Source organism: Anas acuta, chromosome 6 (genome assembly GCF_963932015.1).
Source record: "Anas acuta chromosome 6, bAnaAcu1.1, whole genome shotgun sequence".
NCBI classification, from domain to species: Eukaryota; Metazoa; Chordata; class Aves; order Anseriformes; family Anatidae; genus Anas; species Anas acuta.
In genome coordinates, this window is record NC_088984.1 from 26,467,575 (window position 1) to 26,494,056 (window position 26,482).

Genomic DNA, 26,482 nt, shown 5'->3' on the forward strand with positions numbered 1-26,482 from the left:
CATTCAGGAAACATTGTGGTTGAATCAGGCACAGTTCGGAAACAAGGTGGTGTTAAGTTCATTTATTGATTATGCGTCCTAGAGTAGTTTTTATCAACACCATTTAGTTATTTATATATACTGTTTTCTCCTGACATCCCCTGTGGCATAAGTTTTGATGAAGTCAGTGACAGACTTCATCTGTGTTCTCCAGTCTCCTATGCAGATAGAGGCTTTGAATTGAACATTTATTTTATCAGTCGTAGCAGAGTTCTTTTTTCAGACTAATTTTTTGTGTTGAGATGATACTGTGTAGAACTTGTAGGAGATCTGTGCTCATTTTGGTCACTAGGTAAAATTAGCACCAGTTTTTTTTAGAACTGTGAATAGTTGAGTGCATGAGTATAACATCAGAACCTGGAGCTGTAGGGCAACTGGGAAAAGAAGCCATGCCTTTGTGTGGTGAACAAAGCATCACTGTATCTAAATAAAAAAGCAGATGAAGTTTTTTCCCTACGTTTTCACACAAAAACTAACAGGCTGGTAATACAAACATTAATAACAAGTCTTGTAAAAATTGTGTATGCACATCTGTGACAGGAAATTAGTGTGTGAAAGACAAGGAATGTGCAAAGAGGAAAAAGATTTGGGGAATCTGGACTGTTTATGTTGTTTAATTAACTTTGAGCTACATGGTTATGATAGCCAGCAAAAACAAAAGTACTTCATGGATTTAAAGCATAATTATACCAATTTTCTCTGAACTTATCCAGTAAAATAATATTTCTCTATCTGATTCTTCTAGAATAACTGCTTTTAAGGTTCAAGAAACAGCCGCAATTGCCAGGTCTTCATTAAAACCTTATAAAGAAAGTTTCTGGCACATAGTACATGAGCAAAAAAGCAGATAGAACAGATCTGTGTAGTTCACGCAATTGACTAAAAATTTCATTTGCTCAGTTCTCATATGTATTCTTTATAAAGTGGCAATGAGGAAGGATGTTTATTAAGTTCAATCTAGTTTCCTAGCCTGATAAGAGAGTGTGTTGTGTAGGACGAAACCTTTCCCATCCTGAGCCCCTGTCCTTCAGCTGCCAGAGCCACATCTTGTGAGCGTGATGGAGTCCTTTTGCTTTTTCCTGTTTTCGTTGGTCACTCCATTATTAGTAGAGTCCTGGAGGGTTAGCAATCTTGCTGGCTTGTTTTTATATATGTTGTATATTTATATATGTAATATATTTAATATATCATGTGGTACTTAGGAACATGGTTTAGCGGTGGACTTGGTAGTGTTTTGTTGATGGTTGGACTTGATGATCTTAAAGGTCTTTTCCTACCTAAATGAGTTTATGACCCTGTGCTCTGGGGCTATCTGTTGAAAATAACTGGTAACCAAAAGCCACGATATATTGAGAACTGAAAATTTTGTAGATCATTCTTTTCAAAGCATAGAAATAACTGTGACTAATCACTTTACTTTGTAGTAACTACTTGCAAAATCCACAAAAAAATAATGGTAAAAGATCTTGGCAAATGCGGGTGGACGTCCATCTTCCCTGAACATCCTTACTTCCCAGCTCAGGCTCCTGACATTTCGCTTTGTGTCAATTTTGCTGTACCGAGGAGAACAGGGAAGAGATCCTCTAGAGATTTGTGACACAGGTTTTTGCTTAATTAACTGGTAGAGAAGGCTGCCTGACTGACAGACAGAGCCTCCTTCAGTCCCCAAGTGAGTGGTGTTAATTTTCTGCAACATACTGGGGAACATATTCCCATCAGTGTGTCCACACAACTCTTATTGATGCTAATGAGAGCTGGGTGCTTGTATCAAAGGCGAAATTGCTGTGTGTGTGCCAGGGTTGCATCCTAAATCAGTGAACAGTGGAATTGAATCGTTCCACTGACACTTTTCTCATGCTTTGTGTCTTTCAGCAACTCCATTGTTTTTTCTCATGTTGTTATAACTATCCTAAGCCAAATTTTTCCTAAGCAAACCACAGAATAACCTAGTATCAGTTTTGTCAATATGCCACATAAAATGTTTTAAAGCTGGGATTTCTGAGAAAATAGCTGAGGGAATTTTGGCAGACTGTACTGGTTCTTCTTGAACTCAAAGATAGTGGTGAATTTGTTTCATGTGGACAGCTGTTTGTCTGAAAGCTTCCTTTAGTACACTATGAAAGTGATTCACCCCCCTAATACATCACTAGAAGTCTCTGCTACCATCCAAGACACTTAAAGGAATCACATTTACAGTTCTAATTGATGGCCACTGTTTTGACAGGCAAACAGATTTCTCCTCCCAGTGGCTTCATGGAGTTGGCCTCCAGCAGACCTTACCATTAGCAAAATTCTACTGAAAAGTGTATACAAGCTAATAATAAATCTGTAGGGAAGGTTTTTAACCACAAACTACTATGTCTAATTAGTGATGTACAATAGCCAAGGCCAGGGAAGGAAAGTATTATTTGTCAGAAGGACTGATTTTGACAGTTTAAAAATGCAAAAGCATCTATTATTTATTATGCTGAAACACATCTTTCAAAATACAGTATATGTAACTCCACTCTTCTTTAATTTTGGCATTGTTTTGAAAGTTACTGCTTTCCAAAAAAAAGGCAACTGTCATTGAGGCTGCAGGGATGGAATTTGTGATGCTTAAACCCTAAGAGTGCACTGTGTAATCGAAGAACAAGGCTTGTAGAGTTTTCTGTTTGCCTTTACTGCCTCCCTTTCCAATTCAATATCCGTACCTCTCCCTTGGACAAGCCTTCTTTCGAAAGAGGCTGAGTCTTTTCACTGTGTACTCTCTTTTAGTTCGGAGTTTCTTGAGCACTGTGAGCAGTGCAGAGCTCAAATATAGACTAATGCATCCTGCTGGGAAGGAATTGAGACTGTTTTTGGTAGCTCAGCTACTGTAGTGAACTCTGCATGTCTCTACTGCATATTGCTGCGCTGCGTCTTGGAGGCAAGAGTGCTGTTTCCCAAGACACATTCCTTTCCTTTTCTGCCTCCAGCAAAAATCTCCAGGAAGGGGTATTTCCGTAACAGTGCAGCGGGAGAGCATATGAAAGGAGTACGGAGCAAGGAGTGGGGGGAGAAGGAGTGTGTTGGGAAAGGAAAAGGAAATGAATGAGGAGAAAACTTAAAGGAGATAGGGGGAAATAGAAAAAGGAAAAAGCATCTTAAACTGGTAGGAAAACAAGGCAGGTGGATATGTAGCATTACTGTAACTACAGCTCGGAGGAGATTAGCAGAGAAAGAGAATAGGATTTCTTAATCTGGGCAAGTTGTTTTTACCCTTCGTGCCTCAGTTTCTTAGATTTGTAGAATGGGTGTGGTGATATGTGCTCAACATGAATGATGATTAGAGTGTGACTACATTTCCATAGAGAAAGGGACTTCTGTGAAGGTTTAGGTGTTGTCTCAAGCACAACACAGGGGATTCCTCTGTTACTGCTGTTTTTCAAGAGTCAGGCTTTCCTGGAGATCTTGTTGGAACCTGCAATGAGCAGTTTCTCTTCATGAAAGTCAGATAAGCCCCAACAAATCCCCGCTGTGGCACATAAGGAGAGGAAAGCACACGGTGTGGTCGAGGAGGTGAGTACTGCTGTTGTGAGATAATTAGCGAGTCTGACACTTCCAAGTATCATGACTCTGAGTGCAAATGTAGCAGGTTTTCAGTTTTGTTTTGCAAATGTCATGTATTTAATTTGCCTCACAAGTTTTGTATCTGCAGTTCTGAGAATGTCACAGGTCCAAGTGTTTTCCATAGCCAAAAGGGCTGAGCAAACAATTTTCTGGTGTGAATGGAGATTCTCATATAATGTCTCAGCGGCTGAAATGATAAGAAAAGCACCAAATACCATGAGAATCACGATGCAAGAAAAATGGAAAAATCCTTCCCCTTACAAATATGCATATACTATACGTGCATGTGTAGTTGATACATCAGTGAGTTCTGGGGCTGTATTGCTGGTAATAGGGGAAGAGGCACAGAACAGATGAGGAGATGGCATGAAAGAGAACAGAAGGAGAAAAAAAAGCCTCTCCCTCGCTTCAGTTGGTCTTTCCCCTGTCTCATTTACCTGTTAAGGCTGAAGGTTCTGGTGTGACACCGAGGGATGCTGTCTCTCTCTGGACCCTGCAGAATTTCCAAACTCAATCTGAGAAATCCACCAAGTCAGCAAGTAGTCCCAGAGGGGCAGCTGGCAGCGTCTGCAGACTGCACAGGGAGTCTCTGTCTCCTACTTTTTGTCTTATTGACTGAACCTCAGAGGAATAGGTTCAGTCAGAAACTGCATTTATCTTTCTCCTGCATGACAGAGGATAACAAATTCATGGAAAAATTAATAGCTGTCCTAACTGCCTGCTTCTCATCTCTTTTCTTCAGTGTGGGGATGAGAAAATGGTAATTCAGAAAGCAGAGTCAGGGGAGAAGACCTTAATACTCTGTCCTTTTCTTTTTCTCACCATGGCCAAGACATGGGTGTGATTTTCTGTTTCCCCTAGGGTTGGCATTTGCTAACTTCATGTAGAATAGGGTCGGGTATATTTCTGTGCACTGTTTCTGTGCACTGGGAGAGAATTAGTATTCACTTCAGAAGAAATTACTTTCCTGTAGGGTAGAACAGAGAGGGGAGAAATGGATAATGTTATATGAAAGCAGGGAAAAATAAGAATATATGGGAATAGTTTCTTGGGTGGAGGGTAATTACGCTGCCTGGTGGATAAGCTGGTAGGGCTTGATGGATTGGACAGACTATAAATCAACTTTCCCTTCTTCTGGCCAAGCTGTAAATCATAGCTGTGTTATATTACTGTAGGTGTTTATTTCTCTGTGGAAGTGATGTAGGATGCAGAGTTCTTGTACTAGCGACCACAAATCAGCAACATGGTCGTCAGATGACTGAAGCATCATTTCTTGGACGCAGGTGGAAAGCTGTCATTCACTGTAACAAGTTTCCCAGTCAGATAATAATAACAGTGACCCCTCTTAATAAACACTATCTCCAAATCTCATACTACCTCTGCATGTTTTCTAGAAATAAGTTTCTTGAAATATTAATGATGATTCCTCAGGCTGCCTTCTGTTGTCTATCTTTGCATAGTCGCCAAGGAGAGTTGCTCCAGTCCATCGGTTCTGTAGATGGGACTTGTGGTTTTGTAGCAACCACTTGTGACTCGGGTAGCCCAAGTCTTAGGTACCATCATGTTCCTCGGTTTTTGTCTCTGGTCACTTCATATCCTGCAGAAGTTACATTGGGTCTATGGTAGGGCTGGATAGAGCTACCCCACTGGTAAGGATTTCCTAATACCTAGTTACCAGAAAGAGTTGCAGTACTTCAGCGTGGTCTGACATCTATATAAATCAGGGGCAAGTTCGACATTTAAACAGTAAGGATGTGGGGCATAAAGGCTTAGCGAAGATGATGGTTAAAAAGACTTCAAGATTTCAGGGTAATTATTTAGATTGCCTGATTTCGTTCTGTGGTTTGTATGCAGAAAAGGGACCTCTTGCATTTCATCCGGCAAACAATCTCCAATCATTTATCTGATACTGAAACACAGATAATATTTGAGACAATGATACTGGCAGTGAAGATTTTCTTTTGTTGCTGTCCATATGGTTGATGCTTTCAGACTAAGCTTTACTGTGTAAGTTAGGGCTTTTGTTTGACATTTCATTTCCAAGTTTCTTCATTTCGTCAAAGATTAGATGTTATTTACCTGTGAGGGGTTACAGCAAGCAGTTCTTCAGGTTTGGTGCTGGGAATTCTTTCATTAGCCCTTAAGTCTGTGAACAATGCAATGATCCAGGCATTAATACAGATGTGATTAACTGTCTTTTCTCAGCTTTGTTTGCTTTGTTCTACTGATACCTACAAGTTACATAATAAGTAGTACGGAAGGCTATGCATTAAAGGCAGTTCCCCATTGTAGCAGACTTCTTGGCAAATTCATTTTCATTTTAGCACAACTTCGGTGGGAAAAAAATTGCACTGTTGATTTATTTTGTATGAACTCCTGGAAGACTTACTAAGTATGCCATGTGGAAAGCTCCATGAAATGCTGAGGGTTAATATACTCTGCTCTTAATTTCAAATTCCAGATAAATACGGTTTCAGCTTTGATCCTATCTGTACTAATTCTTTGTCACTGTACTAATTAATTCAGCATGCTGGAGAAAAGATGCTAATTTGGGCATCAAAGAAATAAACGGGTTGGGGGGAGGTTGTGTTTAATGAGAGTTGTTAGAAAGATAAGTTTTACTCCCATTAGACTGGATCTGGAAGCTCAGTCTAGCTCCAGTAGTTAGCTATAGCAAATTTAAAAAAAAAAAAAAAAAAAAAAAAAAGTACTTAGTTTAACGTTGACATAACAAAATAGGAGCAACAAAATACTGGTGTTAATAATGTGGTTTTCTTTGTATTTGCATTATCTGTATAACCTTCTCCTTTCCGGCTGACCATAAGTTAAATGCCGATCACAGCATTAGAATAATGTGGATTATCTCCCAAAGAGATTTGAGGATGGCTAAACATAAGCACAGTCACTGTCATAAAGCTTAGCTAAATTTGTGAGATACAAATAATAATTATAGCGCAGGACATGTTAACAAGTTGTGCCTCTTGAGTCTTGGTTGATATAATAAAACAAAGGTTAGGTTATTTTTCTCTTCCCATGCAAGCTAGTTTTGATTGTCTAAGCTTGCACATACCTGCCTTACCTGCTCTTTGGGGTGGTTCAGTGGGAGCCTGATGGAGTGACCACCTGGCTGTTGGGTGGGATGGAAGGGACTCCTTCAACACCACCACAGTGCTGAGATCCGGAGTATAAAGAGGAGCAAACGGTCTGGGTGTTGTACGCAACACTGCCCAGCCCCGCAGTGGACTTGCCTTCCTGCCCCTTCCTCTCCTCCTCCCTGGAGGTGGAGGCACTGCCATCACGGTTCACCTGCCTGTGAACCACGAAGCTGTGAGCAGAAGAAGCTGATGTGGCCGTCTCCAGGTCCACCATCTACCAGGGACAGAGAATTGTATGCAGTCAGTGGTGAGTGGGGCTGGCAGTGGGGCAAGGACAAGAGATGCACACGTGCCCCTGGCACAGAGCTGCCCTTCCACCAAAAGTTTAACTCGTGCCATGAAAGTACGGCCATCTTCTTGGATACTGGTGAAGGTGTGAACAGTGCTACACAGCCCTTGCCATGTGTGCTCTGCTCTCAAATTCACAGCCTTTACCCAAACATATTCTCGTCTTTCTGTATTTCTTCAGCTGTTGCAAAGCTCTTGATCCATTAGTATAATACTCAATGGCATGCTTCTGTCCAATAAGTAAACATTTAATAACAAACCTTTTAGATATTTAGAGAGCCACAAAAAATGTAAAAGAAGTATTTCATTAATGTTGCTATTAACATAAATGTAAAATGAGCCTGGTCTGTAATCACAAACAAGTGTGACTCACTAAGGATCTTTATGGAAATATTTAATACTCTGTAAAAGTGTATGTATGAAAGTGATTAATCAAAGCACAGCGCTGCTTCTAGGGTATTTCTTCTGCTGTAAAGCTGCGTGATAAAATAACTTAAAACACACAGCAGTAGTGGCAGTTAATAAGCTTTTTATAGTCCCTGTGTGGACCTGAAAATCATACCTTATTAGTATCTTTATCTTTCTTGTTCACTCATTCATTCTTACTCACATTTAAATTTAATTTTAAGGGTTATTTCTAGTCTTTCATAAGGGAGCTGCTTTAATAATCTCAGCATTTTTCCCCATTTGCTGTGAAATGACTAGGAGCCAGAGCTTTTGTTATATGTACTTTACAAATCACTCTGTTTTTTTACAGATCATTTCTGGAGATGTCAAGGCTTTATGACATTGTTAGGCTGTGTATCTTGCTTGACTGTGTCATATGCCCTCTTGAATTATTTCCGTGCAGATGTTTGCAGTCCCATTATGTACCCTGTTGGCTGCAGTGACACCTACTGATCTAGGGCAACCAAATTAACTAAGAAATCCAAGTTGCTGAATTTAGTCAGCAAGCTGCTTGGGGTTCTACCCAGCAGATGTTTCTCCTTCTTACAAGTCTGGGACTTCACAGACCTGCCTGCTTTTTAATCCTTGAAGCAAATATCAACATGTTTGAGATCGGGAAGCTCCCAGCTCCACGCGGAAATGGTGTTGCCATGACCACAGCTTTAGGTCTTGCATATAAGACGTTTATCCCAAATATAACAGAGCAGGCCTATAGAAGGTTTGTTCTAACTTTTATCCCTTGAAATGGGGATTAAAGCCTTGAAATGAAGCATATGTGTGCTTTTATACGATAGCCAATTGAATGTTAATATGTAGTGCAAGATGATGATGTACACTCAGTATTCATTTAATGCTTCTAAGGGGAAAATGTTAGTTATTTGCAGGGCACCCATATTTTCCTTTGAAATTCAAAGAAATAGGATGATCCTTCACTGAGCTACAGTATGTTCTCAACTGTTGCATATGGACTTTTGCCATAAGGATTTATCACTCTGATCACTTAAAGAAAATCCCTTTATACTTTTGTTTCCAGGACTGTGCTCTGAGTAGTTGGAATATTAATTTTCTCAGCTGAAAAGTACACTAAGGTTATTAGGTTTTCTCTTCTGTAGCAGTACTACGCAGGCATTTGCAGCAGATAGTCAGAGAACAGGAACAGTCGCTCTAACAACCTGGGAAGTTACGAGTTTATTTCTTTTCAGTCATTATGATTACAAGTGGATTCATTTGGCATAAACTGATTATAGATGTATATAGAATGAGAGGATGCAACCAATCCATTTGTTTCAGGTCTTCCTGTTACATTTCTCCATTTGCACATAAGGTTTTCAGCATAACAATTCTGAGAGAGATTAACTTAAAAGAGAATTTTGTTGTGTTCAGGATAGCAAACAGAACTTTTAAAAAATTTGTGCCATAAATCTTTTCATCAATGATGAAAATAATGCTTCTGTCAATAGCATTACTATGGAAGGTAGATTTTAATGTATTCCAGTTATTTGTTGCCTGGAGAGCTGGAAACTTTAAGTCCTAAAGCCATTTAGTTTTCATAGAATTTTAATATGGATTTCATTAATTCTATACTATACTTTTGACGATAGATTTTATCCTGCCCTTTTTCAAGAGAGTAGCAGGCCTCTCACTGATTTCAGTGAGAATAGCATCAAAATCCAGTTGGGCAGCAAACTTTTTTGTTATTGGTTTTTGTTTCTGTTTGTTTGTTGTTTATTCTTCTATAAGCATTAGAGAACCATTAAGCCTGTAATGCACAAAACCATGCAAGATTACAATGGGTGGAAGTTAATTTTATCATCGGAAGCCCATGGCAATTAGAACACATCAGTGAGCAGAAGATAAATTTTAGGACAGGGTGTATAATTTCTGGAAGACGTGATACTTCTTTTCTTTTTTTCTTTTTTTTTTTTTGTGTGTGGCTTAATGCTTTGTGCTCTATATTGTTTTTCTTAAGTGTTAATTTTTTGTTGTTTTTATTCTTTAATGTTTGTGCAAGATTTTTTTTGAGCTGAAAACATATTACAATAATAATAAAAGACAATGGATTTTTATGATATAGCAATGTGCACAAGAGGCTAAAAACCTCAACATTTTCTAGCCTTTAGCTATATGCTGCATACTTAGTGTAACAGGTAAAAATTGTAAGTCTTCACAAATCCCATGTGAAGCTAAATATAACATGAAAAACAAATAAAACAAAGCAACAACAACAAAAATACCCCAAAACAACAGATCAAGTGTTTTGATCAAGACCAACTCACTATTCCTGATTTATGATTACACTGGAACTTGCTAATTTGTAGCTAGAGCAGCTCTACCGATGGACAGCACTATTTTTACTGAGAGTTATGATGCTTGCAGTTGTTACAATCAAAATCATCACTATTTTATTTAAAATGTATTTTCTTCATAAGGAAGAAATAATACCTAGTCTTGAAAAGAAGGTACGCTGAGCATTTCTTTTTTTACATTTCTCTTGAGTATGCAACATATTCAGCTTTAACTCCCTTCAACAGTACAATATGCCCAAGAATACTGTTTTCAGAATCAATACTTACTACAGTCAAATATGAGAATCCACAAAACCATAATTGAAAAATTGTGGGAGAAAAGTAAGCAGACTGAATACAAACAAAGTACCAGACTTGGATTACGACCAAGATGTAAGTGCTAATACAGCCTCCCTTGAGAAAACTGCCGTGAGACCTTCGCAGCATGTGCAAGTGTTCGAAAGCAGGGTGTTTTCAGGTGCAGCCTGCTGGTGCTCATCCCAAGGAGAGTTGTTGTTTGGCTGTCTGGTTAGGTGCTTTGTTTATCTGACATCTCTGTAGAGAGCAATATATGCAGAGTTTCACCTGGCTTTTCACACGGGTAATGAGCCTTCCTCGCTTCATATGTTCTCACTCTTTCTTAACAACCTCTATCTGTCTAGTGTTTCCCAACTGCTGCTTTCACTGCTACCACCACCCTCTGATGGGTTTTATGGCTCCGCAGCCTGGTGGGACTGCTAGAACTTGGGAAGCAGCAGTGCAATCAGTGTGCTGCTCTTGACTCAGGAAAAGCAGAAGCATGGAAAGTATCTGCTGTCTTTCTGAAAGCACTGATATAAGAGAGACCATCAGAAAAGAACTGAAGATGGTTTGTAGGAAAGGGGCGTGTGTGTGTGTGTGCGTGCATGTATGCATATATATTGATCAGAGGATCCCTGGAAGAATGTAATGCGCTAGCTGTCTTGTCACATATAAGAAAAAGGCAAGAGAAAGCCATGCACTGGGATGTGACTCTTCCTATTCCCCAGCACAGGCGATAGTAGAGCATCTCATGGTAATGCCTGTAGTGTTTGCTTTTCTTCTTGTTTGCACCATAAACTACGTGTCCGTCTCTTGTGCACTTCATTCTCCTTATAACCAAATTCTTATTGTCTGGAAGACTTGCTGAAGAGTCTGTCAGAACTTTATTTGACCATAAGCTCATAATTATTGATTTAAATGCACTAAAAATTTGGATTGTTGACTTACAAGCCTGACAACAAAGATTTCTGCTTTGGTCAGAGCAGAAACCTAAAGTCAATGATTTACAACTTAACTACATGTACAGTAGTTCAGCTGTTCCACTTGAGGCAGTTTGGGCTGACATGAAAAATAAAAAGGGTAAAAGAAAGATCACCAAGACAATACTGCAGACTTACAGGGAAGAGTAAGTAGTGAGAAATCATTACTTTTTTGTACGTACTGTCATTGATTTGCATGAAAGGACACTAACTTACGTAGAAGACACTGATCTTTTATTTACTTACAGAATTGAGAATTTCAAATTGGGGAAGAGGTGAGGAGGTTTTTATACTTTTTGGCCCATAATTCATAAGCATATTTGAGATACGACATACTTGACCCCAGTATTCTGTCTAGCTCCACCAAAAATGATCTGTAGCTCCCTGGTTTAGTCACCTTTTACAGGCTGCATAAAACGGGCTGTTATGTTATGCAACATAACATCTCAGTGCAATATATAAAACAGTGGGACCCCAGAACTGATGGGGGTCTCTGGAGGACTTTCACTGCATAAATATTAAAGGATAGTACATCCCCAGGCAGAAAGGAAAACACAAGTACTTTAAAAAGAGATCTTAAAAGCAGTCTAGTTTTGTACTTTAAAATATATCAAGATTTTATTCTTTCTGAATGCATCATTATTTAAACAAAGAACAAATCTTTAAATTAAGACAAGATATGATTAAGAGATAATAGATACTGATAAGAGCAGAATATGTGGTCCAGTTTGGGTGCTGGCACCACAGTCACTGCAGATTACTTTCAGAGAGCTGTCCTGTAATAAGAACAACCTTCAGCTACTTTAAAATGTGCAATAAGAGTTTAGTCCTGCAGTGGCTTGCATTTTGGGTTTGGTGGGGCTTCACTGCTTTCTCTCTCGAGCAGTATGTTTCAAAAGTTCAGGAACCAAATCAGTTCATAACTAGTCCTTCCTATTGCACACAGCCCATTTAAAAATGTACTTCTTTTGCTATGTGGGATCTATGAGTGGTCAAGATAAAAGCTTACGGTGTTGCGATTGCCTAAAATTTCAGTGCTTTATGATAGATAAGTACTGTTTTTTCTTCTGGTAATTACTTCTTCCTGACTCCTTCCTTAATACCTTAAACAGATTTGGAAAGAAAAAGGAAGATAAAAGTGGGAAAACAGATCAGAAGGGGAATCCAAAGCATGATGTACTTAAAGAAGAGGAGCTGGAGAAAATGAAAGATGAACGTGAAAGGTAAGTAAATCGTGTCCGCGTTTTTGTTCATCAGATGAAAAACTGATCCAGTACATCAGACATCTTTGGCTTCATCTGGCTGTGCCATAAGATGGTAGTTTTTGGACTTAAGTATGTTCTTTGCTGCACAAGAGTTTGCTGGCTAGCCCCACGTTGCAGAAGTATCTAGTCAGCAAGTGTTGAGTAGGCAGGCACAATGGGAAGAAAAGAGGCTCAGCTAGATGCAGTCAGTCTGAAGACTTAGAGGCAGGGGTCTGCTGACATTCAGGGGGTAGGAAAGGGATGCTGGGCAAGACAAGAATCTGAGGTTCGTAGGTACCACTGGGCATGTGTCAGCAGTGAGTTGCAGTATTTCAGAAGTAAGGCTCTGAGACTGAAATACAAGGAACCACTGATGTAACACCAGTTCTCTTGTTCATAAAAATGCTCCTGTTTCATGCCCAATCTTATCATTTTCATTATTTTTGCAAACGGGGAGTTTTCAGTTTTCTCTTTTCACCCATTTCAGCCATTCAGGGTTTGGGGTTAGTCTGTAAGTGCTGACAAGGCTCAGCAAACTTCTTTCTCCACTTCTCTCACCCAACTCATCCAGGTGTCCTTAATGATATGCCAATGAGGGTCTTTGCTCCCTTCGGATAGCTGCTGTCAGAAAAGTTAGAGCCCATACTTGCTGGCTTCCAAGAGGCTTCTGCAGTTGCTGCAAGACTTTTCAAGCTGTAGCATTATGGGTTGTCAGTGCACAGGGAAAGCTTTCAGAGGTTTATTTCCCTCAATGGAAAATGCTGCTCCTAGGTGATGGGAAGGAAGCAGATACAGTTCATTTTGGGAGTTCTGGGTCTTTCCTTGCGGTACAGGCCAGCCTTTGTGGTGCTGATCAGTGCCCAGGGAAAAGATATCCTGCTTTCATTTGAGTCATGCAGTGCATAGTCAGCTGTATGAGTGGAGTGGTAGATGACGGGATGGAGAAAAAGAAATAAATCCAAGCCCTGATCATTGAAGTCTGCTGCTAATATTTATTTGACTCATTTTAAAAGCTAGTATGGTATCCAATTGCCACAGTGCTGCTTCTTGCTGCTTCTGGATATGCCTAGCCAGTGTTTGAAGTATTTAGTTCATCCAAGTTAAGTAGTGTCAGGAAAAACTTTGTACCATTTGTTTTAAAATTTCTATATCACGTCCTTGATTTTGCCAGATTGATGAGTGCCTTTATTTTAAACTGCTGACTCCCAATTTGGATACTGGCAATTTGAGAGGTATGTGTCCTTCATTTTAAAGAAGCCAGTGTCTTTTATTAGGATCCTGGCAAGCTAAGAAGCATGTATTCCATCTGTTAAAGGGCCAGTGTCATTTAGTAAAATGTTGGCAGGCTGCAAGGAATGAACCCTTCTGTCTAGAGGTCTAACATTCCAATTGGACATGAGATAATTGTTCTTAATACTTCTTTAGTGTTGTATTATTTTTTTTAAAGTTACAGTTGCTGATTGACAGTAACTTGGTAAGACTGCATTAGAAACTGGCAGCTCAATGTCTTCATCATTCTGGTTTCTCTAGTAATGATTTCAGTTTTGACCTGGAAGAGTTTGTGACTGAAATGGAGAACAGCAGGTGTGTTGAGAAGTGGATGAACCAAGATGATATTTTTAACTCACTTATTTGCCTCTTCTTCTGTAATGCATGAAAATAGAAATATACCCTATTTTCTATCAGGTAGTACAGCTTGTGTGGCTTGAGGATTAAAATTAAAAAAATAAAGAGGGGGGAGAGATGAGGAGTGAATAAAATTTCCTTGCATTATCCCCAAAGCTATGCAACATATGCTGTAAAAACAGTCAAGTTCCTTCAGCTTTCTAAGTGAAATAAGAGCGTGGCAGTATACGTATGCACACGTAAGTACGTCTACAGGCTGACTCCTGAACCCTTCTTGAATCATAAGATGGAAGAGGCTCCATCTTTCCTGGAGGAAAATTATATAAGGTTCTCATATATGGGCAAGAACTATTTGGGAGATAGAGTAAAATCAGTGGAAGGAAACATTACTTGACTTAAATATAATTCAGTCCTTTTGTTTTGTTGTTGACTGTTCAGCTAGTGATGATACTCGGTAAAACACTAGACAAGTTTTATAGCTCTGTCTCAAGATTTAGTGACTGTATAAAGTAATTGAATTCCAAGATTTTAATGCAGATATTGGCAAAGAAAACCTTGTGGCACATCCACACCATAGATCTTCTGCTTCTATGACTTCACTAGCTACAGTTCTGCATACTTGGTTTCATCTTTATAAAACCAACCTTTGCTGAATTTTACTAAAGCATCAGTATGCTTTCAAATCATGTTTTCAAACAAGTTATGTTAAAACTACTAGGAATGTAATAGTAGAACGAATGGACTACAGAAATGTTGATAGAAATGCAGCTTTTGTCCCTTGATACCCACGAACAAATCCTCTATTTAACAGTTAGAACAAAATACAAATTGCTTTTCTGACATCTAACCTTTTTCGAATTAATTTAAACACATACCTAATTTTACTTTTCCAAGATTAGCCGTCTAAGTAATTTTGTTCAGACACAATCCCAATTACTACAGTTTTAAAGTCAGTTTGTTTGCTTAAACTTCAGTTTTCTTTAATGCTGACTACCTAAATATTTCAGAATCCGTCATACCAACTAATGCTTAGGATTTTCAGTGGTATCTTTTTCAGAGGCTGAGCTGTCCATTTTGGACACTGGTGTAGAAGAGGTCAGAGTAGTTGATTTTTGGGCTGGGTGTGACAGGATTAATGATCGAGTGCATCTTAGCAGCTGTGGACCTTGCATGGTTTTGGAGGTTGGTTTTACATGCACTGTATGTTTGGCAGATCTCCAAAAAAAAAAAAAAAGACACCAAAAAGAAAAAAAGAATACCATTTCAAGATCCGTTCCAGCTGAGAAATAGTTTTCAGAAGGAAATGCATTTCCAGTTTAGAGGAGCAGGTTGTCACTTGGAGTTTTGCAAAGGTGTTAGTTTTTTTGATTGGTGTTGAATAGGTACAATAATATCTCACAGAATTCCAGAGACAGGCCTGCCATAATTCTGTATTTCCTTGTACACAGCCTTTTTCCAGAAATTTTGCAAGATTTACAGACACGCAGAAATGACAGATGTTATCAGTGCATGATTATGGATTGGCTGTGCAGTACAAATTCAGTGACTCTGACAGGAAACATCAGATCTTATGTAGGTGTGCTTGCAGGAACATAAGTCCATCGTGCTCAGACTAGGCTGGATTTACTGCTTGCGTAGAGAAAGAATTGTACAGTGCATGTGCAACAAGTCTGACACATCCAGAATGTGTTAGATCTAGTAGGCGTGTGCAGACAGAGCATACAGCACTTACTCTGTAATGCAGATGCTTCCCAAAAGGATTGAACTTGCTGCACATTGGTCCACAGCACAGATTTGCCTGGCAACCTTTTTATGGGCCACCAAGTTTCAGATTTGAACCTTAAAAAGTGAAAAAATTGAGTATTTCTCTAGCCTAGCAATTCTTATTTCCATTCCACATCTTTCAGTTCTCAGTATGACTCTCTGTACTGTACTGCCTTGTAGCTGCAGTTCTCTGAAGCAGCCCTGCGTCCTGCACTAAAATGCTGACATCATTATTATTTTTTACTGCTTGTATTCCCTAACAGTCCCAACCAAGGTGAAGGTCTCATTGTGCTCGTTGCTGTTAGGGAAGCTTGGGCCCAGCCCCAAGCACTTACAGTTGAGGTAGCAGAGACAAAATCTGTCAGGAAAAAAAAAAAAGTGTCCCGTGGGTGGGAATATGATGTGCAGGCAGTGCAGCTGCTTATCCAGGTTCCTAAAAAGTCCCTGTCAGACTAGGAATGTGTTCCAGACCTTAGCCCCAGGCCTCCTTTCATTGCAAAGGCAGTGCTTCATTATATGACTGCTACTTCTGCAGGCTTCAAGTGGTTAAAGAGAATTTAGGATGTTAAGCATTCCTCGTTTAGTAATGGCTTTATCTGTGTCCAATTGAATATGAAGTCAGCACTCCTCTGAATTTCACAATTTTCTCCTTCTCCCCCTACCTCCCATAGCTTTCCTTTCTGCTGCAGCAATGCAAAACCACTGAAACTTTACCAGAGAAAGTCAGAACTTCAGGGCACAGCTAGTTTAGGAGGAACGACTTAGCTTGTGATACAGTTCTCTGAGGTGGTGGTTTGTCCTTCCTGACACCAGTCAAGTGGTTCATTGGACTGAGGCCCTACTTCAAATAAGCTCAACATTTTGTTCCTGCTTCAAAGACTTTGGCTGTAATAAAACATGTGCTCCAAAGGTCTAGAATCTGCCCATAAAAGGAAAAAGCGAATGCTGTGTCTGAGGTTTATTTTGATCAAGCTGACTCAAATCTGTATTTTTAGTGCATTCTGTATAAATTACTCAGAATCTATCATTTTAACAATAAGATGTTCACTACGTTATTAAACGTTGGAAGGGATCCTGTTTTCTTTCCCTCAAAACAAGATTTCTCTTCCTCCCTTCTTCCCATCTTTTCCCACTCATTTGGGGTCGCCTTTAAATTTTCTGAAGTTTGAAAATCTTCGTAAAACAAACTAGATAAATATATTAGGCACTTGAGTTTTACACATAATAATTTGTTTGCCTTTCAAATGCAAATAAAGTGACTGCAAATGAAAGAAAACTATTTTTTTATTTATTTAGGATTATCGTACAGGAATATTCATGCTGAGACTGGAGTCTCTCTTCTAACAGAATAGAACATTTCCTTCACATGTATATATTCCCTTCACATAAATTTTCACAAAATATGGCACTCTGTTGAAAATGGGGTGATTTTGATAAGTAGCATATCATACATTGGTGAATAAGGAGGCTCCCTATGTAAAAAAAAAAAAAAAAAAAAAAAAGCAAACTGTACTCTGCACTTGTTCAGAGGATAACTCATTTTGTTCAATCAGTCTGTTGGTTTTTTTTTTTTACTACATATTGGTATTAATTGAGGATTTTTTTTAATAGTATTAAGTTGTCGAGTGGAATGTCAGAGAAGCAGAAAGAATATCTGGCCCTTGCTTTCTGAATGTCTGAACTGAATGCTTAAGTTACAGTGCATCTCAAATTTGGGTAAAATTAAATGGTTTTAGTTTTTGTATTAAAGACTGAGTTGCCTTTACTTTTCAGAAACCTTCCAGAAATTGAAGGGAGCTTCTCTTGTCTTATCAGCTCTGGTGCTTGTTGCCTGTTCCCATAGTTTAAAAAATCAATACATATGTTTTTGATATTTGGCAAACTGAGATTTAATTTTGCAGCTGCAAGATCCCTGTACGAAGGGAATGCATCTTACAGAAATAAAATCATTTAGAGACCATTTCTATATGAGAGAATACTTGTGAGTGAAACTCCATTCCATTTCTGTTAGCAGTTGCTTCATTATATTTAATTACAAACAATTTCTACGTTACTGGAAATCAAAATGAAGACAAGAATAGTTACAGCCACGGCAGTGTGGTACGAAAGCCAAGTTGTTTTGAGTCAAAAGTTGAAACTCAGTGTTACAAAAATGAAAGTACAATTTTTAAATGTGGTACATCTCAGACTGCACTCATACACGCAAAAGATGTTATCAACCCCATGTAGTTTTTGTGCTTGCATTACAGTCTTGCAAAGTCTGAAAGTATTATTATGGCTGTTTATAGTTTATATTGATCTCTAGTAAAATGTTGGTAATTGCTCTTCTCACCATTCCACTCTGTGCTAAACCACATGTTTTTGGGACTCTGAACGTGTGCATCATTATTTATTAAGGGTTAATCCAACACTGCATATCTCTTCATTGAGTATGCCTGACTTTGCAACACAGCTAGGTCCTGTGGTTTAGACAAAATAAAATGTTGGATGTGATCCCAGTTTTAATACTCCCAATTTATTATAACCATTGAACTCTGATCAGATCACGGATTGGATTGGATCCCAGTTTTTTAAATGTTTCAATTTATTGCTGGCTTGCAACCCTGATAAGAATACATATTTGATTAAAGCTTCAGTTTTCAAAAATTCCAGTTAATTACTTTTAGATTCTTATTAGATCATAGTCGTGTAGTATGGTATGTTGAAGTTATGAAAAAGTTAGTGGATGATGTTGCATAGGTCAAGGTCATAGTTTCATTTTTTGCTGACAGTATGAAGTTATCAGATTTCTGTTTATTACTGTGGCAGCACTTGCACTGGACAGGAGGACAGATTAATCCCAACCCATTGATTCTGAATGATGCTCATTTTAGGTCTGCTGCTGCTCTGCATACCAGAACATGTAATAAAAGACTACCACTGAACACTGAGAAACTGATGCGTGGTTATGAATAGCTGAGGTAGATGACTCTCACTTACCTTTCACAGGTTGTGACGTGGAATTCAGAACCAAATAGCAGTTTGTGAGCTCCTTCATAGGGCTAATCCACAGCTGGAGGGCATTTGTATGAAAATATTAGGCTGTGAGTTGATCCCAGAAAGTCCTACCTCAGTATTTCGCACTGTGGATGGCAAAATGGCACATGGAATTGGTCCTTCTCTTAAACTATCGCAGTACTATTCCATGTATTGGAGATTGCTGAAAATAGCCCTCTCCAGTTATCATAGCCGTGCCCTCTAAGTAAGACCCAAAGTCTCATCAGTGTCCTTGGTTTGCTCATCATTGAGGCACTGGTGTCACTTTGCTCTGGAGACCACTTTTCACAAGCTGTGTGACCTGCCCAGTGAACCACGAGGTCTGAGCAGCCCAGTGGCAATGGCTTGCGTGGACATGCCAGTGCAGTGTTTTCTGGATGTATGGGAGCTTCATTGCTTGGTGTTTTAAAAAATTAGACTGTAAAACAGAAATACTGTTATTAGAAACTTTTAAAGACCAAACTAATACAGTGAAACTGGCCAGTGTACTAGCCAGCCTGGGTAGTAGAGTGCTTTCTAGGAGACAGACTAATCTGGCTTAGGGATTTCTTAGATGCAGTACAGACCGTAGGTCAGCTCTTGGCCTACCCCAAAATCAATAAGAGCATAAGAATGACTTGGAAGCTGCATTTCGTACCTTGTCCTTCCAATTGTGATTTATGACAGAAGTCCTTGGCAGGCGCTTTGAAGTAAAGCCACAGCACAGAATTCCTGTTCCTGTTTCCAGTGGAAAAAAATGAAAGTACCATTCATGGGGATGGACAGGAAGTCAGTTTGTATGTGTGATTCTCCATAGCAAGCTTAAACCAAAGTAACTGAAAAGCTTGAAGTCTTCTCTGCTCGGTCAAAGCTGGGTTTTGCTCTCTAGTCCAAGACTTGTAATTAGGAAAACAACAACAACAAGAGCAAATGTGAAGCCCAGACTGACAGACGGGGATTGTTCCAGTTCTCGAACAGGGATATTCTGTTCAATAGGTTCCAGGTTTGATGTCATTGAGTGTAGAATAAGGAAACGGGAAATACATCCTATCATGTGGAGCTAGGCCTGCTCCTTCCACTACAAGTATTTAATTCAAATTAAGGCACAGTATGTATGCAGTTGCAGAGGTGGTTGTGCAAACTCATGAGGTCTCACTAGGTGAGCGGGAGCTGCACATGTGTCCTGGTTTCAGTTAGCACAGAATTAATTTTCTTCCTAGTAGCTGGTGGAATGCTGTGTTTTGGCTTAGGATGAGAAGAGTGCTGATAACACCCCGATGCTTTAATTGTTGCAGAGCAGTGCTTATACTAAGCCAAGGACATCTCAGCCTTTTGCTCTGTCCTGCCAACGGGCAGGCTGGGGGTGCAGTAAGAGCTGGGAGGGGACAGACCCAGGACAGGTGACCCAAACTAGCCAAAGGGGTATTCCATACCATCTGACGTCATGCTAAACAATATATAGGGGTGGCTAGCTGGGGGGGGGGGGCCGGACTGCTCGGGGTTAGGCTGGGCATCGGTCAGCGAGTGGTGAGCAATTGCATTGTGCATCACTTGTTTGTACATACTATTATTACTTTCCTATTATCACCATTGTATTATTATTGTTATTATTGTTATTATTATTTTGTTATTATTATTTTCCTGTCTTATTAAACTGTCTTTATCTCAACTCACGGGCTTCACTTTCCATTTCTCTCCCCCGTCCCAGAGAGGGAGGGGGGAGGGTGAGCGAACGGCTGCGTGGTGTTTAGCTGCCGGCCGGGTTAAACCACGACAACATGGTAGGTACCTGTGCAGAGATGTCCCAAGTACATTGTATTACTACAGTATTATAAATAATTAAATCTACTTTCTTTCCTGAAGGTGGTAGGGCAAAGTAATCTCTTGAGGTGCATCTGTTGCGCACCTCATTGGCGTGTTGAAGCCTAAAGAGACCACATTTCTGCTTGGATTTTGATTTCTGGAAAAAAATAATGTGGCATAGATTTAAAGACAGCTGGCCTAGGTGTCAGTAGAGGTGTATGACTTAATGATTTGTACAGTTGAAGCTGAACTCTCTGCCAGATCCTGTGTCATCACATCCTCCTTTTGAGTTAATTTTAGATGCTAGATTCAAGGTTCATCAGGAAATGCTGTGATCCCAGGTCTCAGGTGATGTGTGGGCCACAAATGAGCATTGAACAAAGTTCTGGGCCACATGTGGGTGGGTGAATTCAGAACAGAAGGTAGTGGGTAGGTTCTGGGGTTTGAAAAACATGAACCTGCAGTAAAATTCACGTTATGTGGCAGACATTTTATTGGAGCCCAGTATTGCACAATGACTAGTGTTAGGCATGCTGAGTACTCACCTAATACAGGCTCTGCTGTCCTTCCTCAGGTATGATGTGCAGAATACCTGACCTAGATTTTTTTTTACTGAAAAGAACAAATCATAGCAGCCTGGGAATCCCTTTAAATCAGCGTAGAGAGCTAGGCCCACAACTTACTTATGGTCTGCAAAGTCCCTGCAGATACAAGGTCTTCTTACAGGAGGAGATTGAAGTTCCTGAAGGCATCAGAACATTTCAGTTGAAAGATACTGAAGAAGGAATTTTGACAAACCTGGAATGATTCCACTATTTAATCCACATTGCTACAAAACAAGGAACATCCTGTTGACAAGAGGCTGAGCAACCTGGTAGTGTAGTCAGCCTTGCTTTTTCAGCAGGAGATGGAACAGGGTGACCTTTAGAGGGTTCCTTCTACCCTATTTTATTTTTTTTTAATGAAATTAGCACTCCAGAAAACAACACAGGATAGTTACAAGCAGAGAAAATTGCATAATGTAGTAAAATACAGAATTTAATGTGATAATTTGCTTTTAGTAATCTGCTGCAATTCACCAAATGTAGAACTAATGTAGAAAAAAAGAGAGCTGCTGAAACTTTCTTAGATTTAGCAGCAAAAGTGAAGTCGTGCTCTCATTGAAGTTCATGAGCAGAAATGCACTGACCTCATTAGAACCAAAATTTTTCTTTACAGGGCAGGATCCTGAGTGACTTGGTGATCACTCCCTGTCACCCCTGAGATAAATGGAAGAACATTGAGCCATCTGTCTTTTCTGTCCAAAGCTCACACTTAGTCATCTGCAAAATTCTTGTTTTGTGGCATGAAACGGCTATGTTTCATCTTCAGTTTGTCATAAACTTAGGCTACATTGACCATAAAATTTCCTTCTTAGTTTTTTCTTTCCCATGTTTCTTTGCTTACAGCTATCAAAGGGCAGCTTTTTCAGTCAATTCAGCATTACATGGAAGGCATAGGATAGTTCTCCAGAATAGGCATTGTTTTGTGTTTAAAACTTGGTGGTTTTGATTGTTGGGCCACTTAATGCTTGTTGCAAGATCTATCTTAGCCCAAGTTAGTCTCTTACTCCTTTAAATTTGTGAGATGCCTTATTTTTTATTTATTTTCAAGACTGTTTCTGTGCTTCTCCCTGTAATTAGTATCTGTAATTGTAAATAAGTTGTTCAAATTCAGCACAATAGAATGAGACAGAGTGAAGAAACAATTGCATAGTTTATGGAGAGGATGTTTTTGACAAATATGCCTCCAGCAGAATGCCCTGAAAGGTAATGCTAAGTTAGATACTGTTGTATGGATATCTGTTTTTTTTTATTATTATTATTATTATTTTATTTTATTTAGCTGTAAGACTTGCCTACCTCTAGAGTTTTCCTAGATGATGATTGAAAAAATATAAGTGAATCTTTTCCTGATAAAAGATGCAGGTTTGAATCAAGTTATTAATGTCATTATAGACCATGCCCATCTGAAAAATGAGTGTGAAATAAAAAAAATTAAAAGCACTATACTGAAATTATTTCCTCAGATATTCAAGTGAAATATATCCATTCCCATCAGTGATTATGGCTTATGAATATCTGAAGGCAGGATGTTTTCAGTCCACTATTATGTAAATGAATGAAAATACAATATTTTAGTTACCAAAATATATTTTGCTAGCAGCTAGAAAGAAATTAAAACATTAAACCCAATGGAAATCTAAGTGACCTCCTGCAGAAATAGGCTGCTTTCCTCTAGACAACCCGTTACTCAATATATGTATGAATTAGGTAAATGAGAGACAAAAGCAGAAATGTTATGTAAAATCACAGTTGAAGTATTAAGATACTAAATCAGATGTAAATTGAGTAATCATTGCGGTATGTAGATCTCGGGGAGAGTCACATGAGTGGGGAAAAAATCAGTGCAGCAGCTTTTATTCTGCTGTTCACAAGGAAGAACCAAATGAGTGGGAAAATGTTTAGCATCTCAGTGATTTCAAAAGACTTAAAGATCAGGTTCTTTTTCAGAGTTTAGGTGCACCTCAAACTGCTTGTACACACACTCACCTGCTCTTATTCTGCTCCTTGTTTTGTGAAAAGGATAGAGATTCTCCTAAAAGACCTATCGCTCCCTCCCTGTTTCTGTTGCATGTTTTATCTGTTGATATTCTTCCTTCTCCCCCACGAATACCTTTCATTGACTTAGCCAGCATCTTTCTTATTCATATATATGCTTGCTCTTCAACAAAGACTGTTGCTTTTAATCTACCTTACAAGAAATGTTTCTGTATTCATCTTAAGTACAAAACAAGGTCCCTGAACCACTCAGTATTTCACTATTATAAAATACACCGTTTGGTCAGCAAGTGTATTTTTTGTCCATTAGTTGTGTTTGACTACTTAGATTGGCACCTTGGGGCTTAAACTGTGTCATTCTTTGTATCTGCTCAGTACTAAGCACAGTCAGTGCATGGTTTATTTTTTTTTTATTTTTTATTTTTTTAAAAAAAGCATCACTCTTGTGCTTTCCGTGAGAAATCAGAAGAAATAGTACCACTTGCCTTTTTGGATCCATTGAACAACTTCAGTGCTGTCAATAGACCCTCTGTGCCCTCAAAAGTAAGAGCAACCTTTCTGCAGCGACACAGATTGGTCACAGGTGCTTACTGGCAACTCTGGGTTGCAAGCTACAGGTTGTGCTAATCAATTTTTATCTTATATTGAGATATAAACAGAGAATACTCCATAATCTCATAGGTATTTCATACTTGTGTATAAAAACATGGATAAAGCTGAAGCTGTAACAGCTTAGCAGAAAGTACTGGGAAAAGCCATTGCTACTGCAGTAAATAACTAGCAAAAATTGCACTAAAAGCCACTGCTGATACAAGATGAGGCATCTGGAAGTGGCACGTGTGCCTAGTCCTGCTGGGACTTGACTCTGTCCTAACTTGCTGCTGAAAGCATGGTCGCAACAGGGCTTACACCACCACTTCTAATGTTGGTGGGCTGGAGCACATTTCACATAGCATCTGCCTCCAGCTCATGTTCTTGCACCAGTAAGCCAGTATGCAGTGCTCCTGCCCCTGCTTTCCATGGGACTGTCACCACACAAGTGCTGCTGGTGGGGCTTGTGCTGCCAGAAAGCTGTGAGCTTTTTGCTTTTTCTTGCCAGGCTTTGTGCTGACAGGACATCCCAGAGCTCATGGGTGTGCAAGGGAGACGTTCAAATGCCTCAGTAAAGACTGTGCTTTTTGTCATGGGTATATTTCTGGTTGATTGTTCTTTTCTCCCCTCTCCAAAGCTGTTCTGGTGTGAAATGCAGCCTTGCAGAAGTAAAAGCCCATGGTGTCTCCTGGGCCGAGCTCCCCTCCTGTTGTCCTTACACTGCGATCAGATCTAGTGGCTGTTTGTGCCTCCAAGCAGCTTCTCGTGCCTCCTGTTGGGTGGCAGACACCCTGAGCCTTGCGTGGGGGTGGCAGGACTGCTCCCAAGGCGATAGCTCCTTAGATGGTGACTCCCTGCACATCTCCTTCCGAGCTAGGGCTGGTGTTGGGCCTCCAGAGCTGCAGGCTGGGTTGCATCCAATATCTGCCTGTTTGCTCCTTGTTGCAAGCAGTCTTTGATTTCCAAAGTTTGTTATGACCCTGGCCTTCTTTGAGCTACTGTGCTGCTCACACTAAGTCCTGCCTTTTAGGTTTTTTTTCTGCATGGATTTTAGAAGGTTCAACATTTTCTTGTTCCCTGCTCCCAACCCAGCCACTCACCCTGGGGAGCCAAGAGATGAGGAGTATCTGGTGTGGCTTTTCCTGGCCCTCTCATTCCATTCCTGAAAGCATTCCTGGGTGTGCTCCACAAGCCACTTCTGCTCCACTCCTTTTTTTTGGAGTTTTCTTGAGGTGGTCCCAAGCAGCTGCCTTCCTCTTGGTGAGCTGCTGTCTTCTGAGCCAGCTTTTGCCTGTCAGTGTCTCTGTCACTGATGTCAGGCTAAAGCATTTTACATTGTGTTTGTCACAGGCGGCGAATACATATGTGGTCATTGACAGTAGCTCAGCAGAAACACAATAACTTGTTAAGCCACAGTAACTCAATCGTGTGTCTGAGCTCTGAGCTGCAGCTGGAAGGAGCTGCTGGGGCTGTTAACCCTTCTGTGGCTGTTGCACTCCGGGCTTGTGCAGCATTTCATGCAGTAATACATGCACAGTCAGCATATGGGATTCGTGTGGGTACGTCAGGTAGGAAGGCTGAAAGTAAATGAGGGCATTTACTTGATTTATAGTGCTGGGGGTGTGCTACCGAATATTTCATGAGGTGTCGATAAATGTTTTCAAAATACTGTATCCCACTTTCAGAAGTACGTGAGGCATATTAGATACTGTCTTCATTTAACTCATTTTCAAAACATGCAGTATGTTTTGAAAATGTTGCCTATCGTTTTATTGAGCTTATATATTTTATCAAAGTACTTTTTTCTACTGAAATGATTTGCTGTAGAGAAAGGTTCTAGCAATAGCTAGTGGGTCTTGAAAGTGACAGAAAAGATGAAGATAGGATATGTGTTGGATGCTGTTGAGGAAAAGGTAGGTCACAGGAAATAGAAAGGGCATTGCTTGATGCAGCACTTCTGCTGCTTGTTCTCAGACTGCTGGTGTGCAAAGGTTGTGTTTTTACAGAGACACAGCTAAGGGAAGTTGATGTAGTTGTCATGCAGTGATTTAACTGGAGAGCGTGGTGTTCAGGTGGCGGAAGAGAGCAAGCAGGACTGATATGGGATACCCAAAAGGAAATATATTTAACTTCCCTTCATTCTGAGAGGCTTTTTTTTCCCCTTCCCTCATCAGGAAGTTTGTAGAAACTTCAGTGCTACACTAAATTGTTCAGATGGTGACCTGTGCCTCTCCTCATCTCTGGTTTCACTGCCAGCATCGTGGTGCTGAGTGACATTTTATCTTTTGTCACAAGTTTGTACCAGTTGTTTAACCAGACCCATCCTGTGCTTCAAGTCTTGGACTCTTGTAATTACTGTTTGTTCATAATAACTGTAAGCTGGTTGCTATGATAATTGTGTTGATTTTGAATGATTTTCTTTGTGTTTTTGTGGTGGGAAGTAAAGATAATGCTTTTTCAGATGGGAAGAAGTGCAGAGGAAGATGCAGAAATGTAAAAGCAATAGACTGGGATGCAGCAGAAGTGGCCTGCTTAGTAGGGTTGACAGAGCGTTGTAGGAGAGAGAAAAGAAATGCAACATTTATTTTTTCTATGTCTCAGTAAAGGATTCCTGTGCACCTACTGGGACGTGCTGCAGAAAAAAAAGATTGCTTTAAAACTGGGTGAAAACATGATGCTGAAATACAGTGAGCGTATTTAAAACTTCAGAAAAATGCAAAGCAATTTCCAAGGTGAAAAATGTAAGAGAAGGCC

The 26,482-nt window shown here is 39.7% G+C and overlaps 1 protein-coding gene across 6 annotated transcripts in view; it reads left to right on the forward strand.

Moving 5' to 3' along the window:
* The window catches only part of PARD3B (par-3 family cell polarity regulator beta), a 399,577-nt gene that overhangs the window by 287,012 nt on the left and 86,083 nt on the right, over positions 1 to 26,482 (forward strand). For all 6 annotated transcript variants that reach the window (XM_068685930.1, XM_068685929.1, XM_068685927.1 and 3 more), the window contains one exon: positions 12,198 to 12,308. In XM_068685930.1, the coding sequence (XP_068542031.1) occupies positions 12,198 to 12,308 (111 nt within the window). The remainder of the gene's footprint in view (positions 1 to 12,197; positions 12,309 to 26,482) is intronic.